Raw genomic sequence first — 7,169 nt, 5'->3', positions numbered from 1 at the left:
GCTATCGACTACCTCTAGTTTTTCACCCTGGAATGAGATAGAAGTTGTTTCCTGTTTGTTTGCAGTCTTTATTGCACCTGAACATCTGCCACAAACAAAAACTAACTTGCTAGTTAACCTGCCTTTGATGTTGCTGCACCTCTTATGTGTCCATAGCTTGCACCGGGTACATCTTATAGAGTTACTACCTACTCCTTTTCTACATCCTACTCCTTTTCTACATCCTACTCCTTGGAAATAAAATAGCCTTATTTTAAATTGTGAAAATGTCAGGGTGCTATTTGTGGGGGCAAGAATATAAAATGGTATCCACAAAAATAGCTTATAAGAAATTAACACCAAAGAAAATCCAGTAAGGAACACCAAAGAAAATCAAGGACAAAGTCAACTGCAGTTTCTGATAACCTATGCCAGCATAGAAGTATAGACATTTAAAGGGTAATAATGTTGATGATGGTTATAATATTACATTAGCAGTTCATGTGATTAGTTGTATATACCATCAAACTCTGGATGTTTATATGGCTTTGAAGTTATTTTGTTTTCAGAGCTTATCAGTTTTCTAATGGAAGGTTTTAAGTGCATACATTTAAATCAAATTGTACAGCATCTCACTGAACTATTCAGCTACCACTAACATAGTGTTTGTCCTAAACTAATATCAGTGTAGTATTTGTGTAGTAAATAAGGGTTGTAATTGACAAAGTACTGACCTACTGGATAAAGGATGTTTAGACCCCATTACTCAATTTTCTAATTACAGTAATTGTCACCAGCGTTGCCTTCTAGCACTTGTGCTGGTGGCATGTTAGAAAATCATTTGTGCGAAGTCATTGCCAGTGCCGCTGGACTGGCTCCCGTGCAGGTGGCACGTAAAAAACACCTTTTTGAGCGTGGCCGTTGCCAGTACCGTATCACTGGCTCTCGTGTCGGTGGCAGGTAAAAGCACCCACTACACTCTTGGAGTGGTTGGCATGAGGAAGGGCATCCAGCTGTATAAACTCTGCCAGATCAGATTGGAGCCTGGTGCAGCCTTCTGGCTTGCCAGTCCTCAGTCAAATCGTCCAACCCATGCTAGCATGGAAAGTGGACGTTAAACAAACTGTAATGAAGATAGTCATGACCCTCATGCCTTTTATCCAGACATAGTGTATCTAGGACTACCTTCATGTTGGCATTGTTTGGACAGAACTACAGAATAGCATATTTATGTGTGTCACTATGTGATCCAGCTTACTAATATCTTATCTAGTTCAGTTTTGTTTCTACTCTTTCTGAGATTACTATTATTCTGTCTGCTCTATACACTATCTGCCTTTAGTTTTTCTTTTGTTCTCGGTCTTGTTCCCACTCCACTTTTCTTCATCATTCCTCATAGGCTCACATTACCTCACAACACTTAATTCATTATCATCATCATCATCACTTAACACCTGTTTTTCCATACTAGTGTGGTTTGGACAGTCTCAGCTTCTCAATCCTTCATCATCTGATGCACACAGAAATTCCTCAAACTTTGATGTGGTGTGCGTGTTTTTGGTATGGTTTTTTATGACTGGTTTTTAAGACCATCTTCTATATAACCTGGACTTCACCTAACATTACATCATTCATTCATATGTCTTCTACTATGGCTCTGTGCCAACCAAAGTCTTGTGAGTGGATTTAGTTGACAGAGATTGGAAGAAGCCCATCGTGTGTGTGTGTGTTTTGACATCATATAATGGTTGTAAATGAGCTTCACTGTCATACAAGCAGTATTCATTTCCAATCTTCTACGAAAAACAAGTCTGGCTATGAAGAAATATTACCTTGCCTGGAAACAAGTGGGGTTTCACAACAGGTAGGGCATCCTGTCATAGAAAGTCTGCCACAAATTCTATCTGACCCATGCAAACATGGAAAAGTGAGCATCAAATGATGATGATTCAAATGAATGGATGATATAATGTGACTGCAACATGTGTAAGCATCTTTTCAGCATACACACAATTTTCCAACATTTAATACATTGCTATAACTTAGTGTGTATCTCTATTGTTTTCCAGAATTCAAGAGGATTTTTGTCCTACCTGGACACCTCCATTGGTAGTAAAGTTTCAGCTGTCAGAACTAATATGGGCCGTTTAAATGTTATGTGTCAGAATCCATCTAATGCTATTATACACCTCGGACATTCAAATGGTAAGGGCTCAAACTATTTAGTCCCTTTTTTTTTTTTTTTTAAATTACCTTGCACACATAAGTGAAAGCAGGGTATTGTAATCACTCGTCTTTGCCTGTGTGTTTGCAAAATTACTGGAAAACAGTAGTTTTGGTTTGGAAGCAGTGAACTGAATTTATTTGCCATAAATGTGATGTGTGAGGACCCAAAGATCTAGTCATCAACAATGTAACATAGCTAATAATATGAAAGTAGACACATTGACGCCATGCAGGTTGATTTTATTTTAATGACCCTGAAAGGTCAAGTACCAGGCCAGAGCAATGGACTGACAGAATTGTTAGAGCATCAAACAAAATGCTTTATGCTATTTCTAGCTCTTTACTCTCTGAGTCCCAACAATTGTGAAAAATTTCTCTATAGCTAGCTGCCAAGATGGTGCCCGATAAAAAATACCACTCTTTCTATTCTAGAAAGTTCCATGACAAACACAAAGCACTTGAGAATCCACCAGGGTCATTGGTTGATTTGGTAACAGAGAAAGAAAGACATTTAGTCATTTGTGAAAAATTTAAATAGCCCCTTATTTATGCTAACTCTTTCCAGTCATGACCTGATTTTGATGATGAGGCACTTTTTAGCTTACTGACCTCATGGATCATGAGTTCAAATCATACAAGAGCAATAGTATTCTGACCTTTCATAAATAACTTCTGCTTGGCTGACATCAGATTCTGACTGACTTTATACTTGCATAATTAACAATAGAAAGTGTATTTATCCACTTTTCATGCTACATTTTCAATTTGTGTTCCTATGTTTTAATTCTTGTTTTGTGATTCACATTAATCTTGCAGGAACTGTAACACTGTGGTCACCTAATGCAAAAGATTATTTAGTCAAAATGTTGTGCCATAAATCTAATGTACGGTCAATAGCTGTGGACCAACAGGGTTTGTAAGTATCTTTTTAAAATCCTATTACACTTTATTGTGCTAAAAGTACTTCTCTTTTGAAAAGACACATAACATAGTTTCTCTGAACTTTCCTGGCATACTCCCACATACATAAGTAATTAAGGTGTTTGCCAAAGACTAGCCTGCTTCTTCATCTCCAATCAGTTACTGATCCTCTTTAAAGCTCAAGTTAGACACACAATAGTCCTACTCTTATGTCTGTGATGACACTGCCGCTAGACACATAAATCTTGGACCATAATCCAAAAGAAAGCCAACCGAACTAAATTCAACGACTGGCACCCATGCCAACGTCGTCCCCTTCATTGGACACGAAACTCAGCTTGCAAAGACTTATTGGGGAAAGCGAAATCGGGATGGCACCTGTGCCCAGCGTCGCCTTTCTAGCACTTGTGCCTGTGGCTTGTGTAAGGATTTTCGAGCGAGATCGTTGCCAGTGCCCCTGGACTGGCTCTTGTGCGGGTGGCACATAAAATACACCATTTTGAGCGTGGCCGTTGCCAGTACCGCCTGACTGGCCTTCATGCCGGTGGCATGTAAAAGCACCCACTACACTCTCTGAGTGGTTGGTGTTAGGAAGGGCATCCAGCTGTAGAAACTCTGCCAAATCAGATTGGAGCCTGGTGTAGCCATCTGGTTTCACCAGTCCTCAGTCAAATCGTCCAACCCATGCTAGCATGGAACGCGGATGTTAAACGATGATGATGATGATATCCAGCCCAAATATTTTCCCTGTTTTATGTTCAAAATGTCAAGATCTGACATCTTACACATATCCTACAATGTCATTCTAAAAATATACAATAACAGCATTGAAATCTGAAAGCTACAAGGTAATTTGGGATTAATTCAAAACAATGTGAATAAATAAGTATTACATTTGACAGAGCAATCTGAATGTTAAAGGGTTAACATTCATTTGTCAAACCCATGCTAGAATAAGTTTGATAAATATACAATGGGCTTCCATACAGTTTCTGATAAATTCCACTTTCAATGCAAATTGTTCAAGTCAGGACTATAAAACTTCATGTAAGTTCACCATCATCAGTTCACTGCAGGGTAAGTTCACCATAAGAAATGATCACTGTGAGGAAAGTTTGCTGTAACGAAAGTTTACAGAGAGATAAGTTCACAGTGAAAGAATTAAAAAATCCTTATTTTCAAACTCTAAAGTTCATGGTGAATTGATGCCGGTGAACTTACTTGTAATCATAATACTTACCCAAAGTTCCAGTCAGTGGGGTCAAACCAAGAACCACATGGTTGCAGAGTGAACATCTTAACCACGCAGCCTATGTTTGAACCTGTATAATTCATAAGTTTATCGTTCAAATTATTAACCCAACTTAGCTGTCTAGTCTCTAAATCAGCAGTTCTCGACAGTGGTTCCCAGGGTCACATGCAGCCCTCAAGCATCCTTCTAGCAGATCCCAATGGTCTTCCCTCTATAAATATAAATTCTTCTTTATTTGTCTTTTGTTTTCTATTTTTGGGGTGGCCCCTAAAAAAAAATCCAGGTTTTGGATCTGGCCTGGATATTAAAACCATTGCTCTGAATATTCCTCTTTGTACTGATTTTACAACAACTTGAACATTTTATTACTTTCTAGTGTCATATCTTAACTGTGATAACTAATTTATGACTATTCTCGTCAGTATTTTCAAGTCATTTTTTTATCTGACTGATTTTCCTTATATCACTTTTTAAGTCTCGTTTATTACTGTTCATATTATTTTAACATCTGTCTATTGTCTGGAAATCTTTCGTCACACACCTGTGACCCCCTTCAGCGACTTACTCAATGGAGTAAGTGAAGCAAGAACACACACAGAAATGAAAAGTGTTGCTGAAGTGGTCATAGATGCATGACAAAAGATTTCCGGACAATGGCGATATATTAAAATAATAAGAACAGTAATAAACTTCTTAAGTCCCAAAATGTTAATTAGTTTCAAATGTCATTAACTTTCTTCACTACATTTTTTTTTTACCTCACTGATAATGTAAAGTTGTGTAGTAAGTGAAATATAAACAGTGTGATGCAAACATTCTTTCTATCTTAGTTATATATACACTTCTGAATTTAATTTCCTTTATTTTTTGTTAATTATATACATGGCAGTTTTGTAACACACTTTCTGTAAAGGATTAAAGTATCATTCACTAATAGCTTTCACTTCACCTAAGCCCTTTACTCCCTATGAATTATAGCCCATCGACCACATTTCTTTATTGTTTTCAACTCTGGGCTGTCTTTCTCCCAGATCTTGATGGTTTAGAATTGTCATCAGTTCTTCTGTAACTTTACTTTTTTTTAGTTAGGGTTGTTGGTCTTAAGCAAACCCATTTTTAACTCTTAGAAAAAGTGGTCCATATTCGTCTGGCCTGTCCTTTGATCTGTCCAGCATAGGAGTTCCTATCTGAAGCTTATTCTCTGCCAGCATAATTCCCAGGGTCATTGAGGCAGTCAAGCCACCACATCACAAAGACAGGACATTGTGGTGGACTAATTAATTATTGCTATGATATTCTTTCACATCCCTATTCACCCACAATAATTCTTACCTTTCACTGATAAATTAATTAATTTATATATCTTTGAAAAATTTTCTATCATTTATTTCCTTAAAGTATTTTTTTAAAAATGTATATTTACAAAATAATCATTTTTTTTTTATAGATACCTAGCTACATCTGGAGATGACAGTCATATGAAAATATGGGATCTTCGTACCTACCAAATGTTACAGTCTTACAGAATAGATAGTGGTGCCAATTGTTTGTCTTTCAGTCAACGTGATATGCTTGCAGCTGGCGTTGGCAATGTCGTACAGGTTAGGTTGTGGTTTTTATTTTTAAATCGGGAGGTGGGGGTGGGTAGTGCTCATGACATTTTTTCAGGGCCTCCAAGACTAGTGTGAAGGAGGAAGGTATCCTCAAACCAGAGACCTGGTTTCAATGCTTGCAACAGACTGGTCTCTGCTAAAGGCACCCAAGGTGCCAGGTCATTATGTCTAATATTAAACTGTGCAATGTATTAAGTCTACTACTCATGTGAGTCATGACAAGATTTGAACTTAGAACCTGTAGAACATAAAGACCTTGAACAAATATGGATAACTGCATTTTTTTAAATTTTTAAATTTCTTTAATCGTTGCCAGTGCCGCCGGACTGGCTCGTGTGCAGGTGGCACATAAAATACACCACTTTGAGCGTGGTCGTTGCCAGTACCACCTGACTGGCCTTCGTGCCACGTAAAAGTACCCACTACACTCTCTGAGTGGTTGGCGTTAGGAAGGGCATCCAGCTGTAGAAACTCTGCTAAATCAGATTGGAGCCTGGTGTAGCCATCTGGTTCACCAGTCCTCAGTCAAATCGTCCAACCCATGCAAGCATAGAAGGCGGACGTTAAACGATGATGATGATTGTTTTGTAAAGGTATACAATATGTTTAATGTCTTCAAATTGTGTTTTTAGATATTTGATAACTGCTGTTCTCGAACAGTAAGCAGTCCATACTTATTTCATAAATTGTCTGGAAGAGTGCACAGTACAAAATTCTGTCCTTATGAAGATGTACTTGGTGTTGGCTATGAAAAAGGATTTCAGAGTCTGCTTATTCCTGGTGAGTAAATTCATCTATTATCAATTTATTTAGCACACAGTTTAATATATTTTTTTGCAAGGAACAGCTCTGTAATTTAAACCTCATCGCTTTTAGGCTGCAGTATTTTATCCAGGCAGGATCCCTTTAAAGACGTAGAGCGTTAAAAAAAAAAACATACTGTCATCTGATCTCTACAAGCATGGAAAACTAAATAGGCGCAGGAGTGGCTGTGTGGTAAGTAGCTTGCTTACCAACCACATGGTTCCGGGTTCAGTCCCACTGCGTGACACCTTGGGCAAGTGTCTTCTACTATAGCCTCGGGCTGACCAAAGCCTTGTGAGTGAGTGGATTTGGTAGACGGAAACTGAAAGAAGACCATCGTATATATGTGTGTGTGTGTATATATATATATATAT

The 7,169-nt window shown here is 38.0% G+C and overlaps 1 protein-coding gene across 1 annotated transcript in view; it reads left to right on the top strand.

Moving 5' to 3' along the window:
* The window catches only part of LOC106879985 (WD repeat-containing protein 46), a 30,180-nt gene that overhangs the window by 19,195 nt on the left and 3,816 nt on the right, over positions 1–7,169 (top strand). The window contains exons 8-11 of the mRNA XM_052972325.1: positions 2,049–2,184; positions 3,022–3,121; positions 5,826–5,979; positions 6,624–6,771. Of these exons, the coding sequence (XP_052828285.1) occupies positions 2,049–2,184; positions 3,022–3,121; positions 5,826–5,979; positions 6,624–6,771 (538 nt within the window). The remainder of the gene's footprint in view (positions 1–2,048; positions 2,185–3,021; positions 3,122–5,825; positions 5,980–6,623; positions 6,772–7,169) is intronic.

Source organism: Octopus bimaculoides, chromosome 1 (genome assembly GCF_001194135.2).
Source record: "Octopus bimaculoides isolate UCB-OBI-ISO-001 chromosome 1, ASM119413v2, whole genome shotgun sequence".
Classification (NCBI taxonomy): Eukaryota; Metazoa; Mollusca; class Cephalopoda; order Octopoda; family Octopodidae; genus Octopus; species Octopus bimaculoides.
This window is presented reverse-complemented; position numbering and strand designations above follow the sequence as displayed.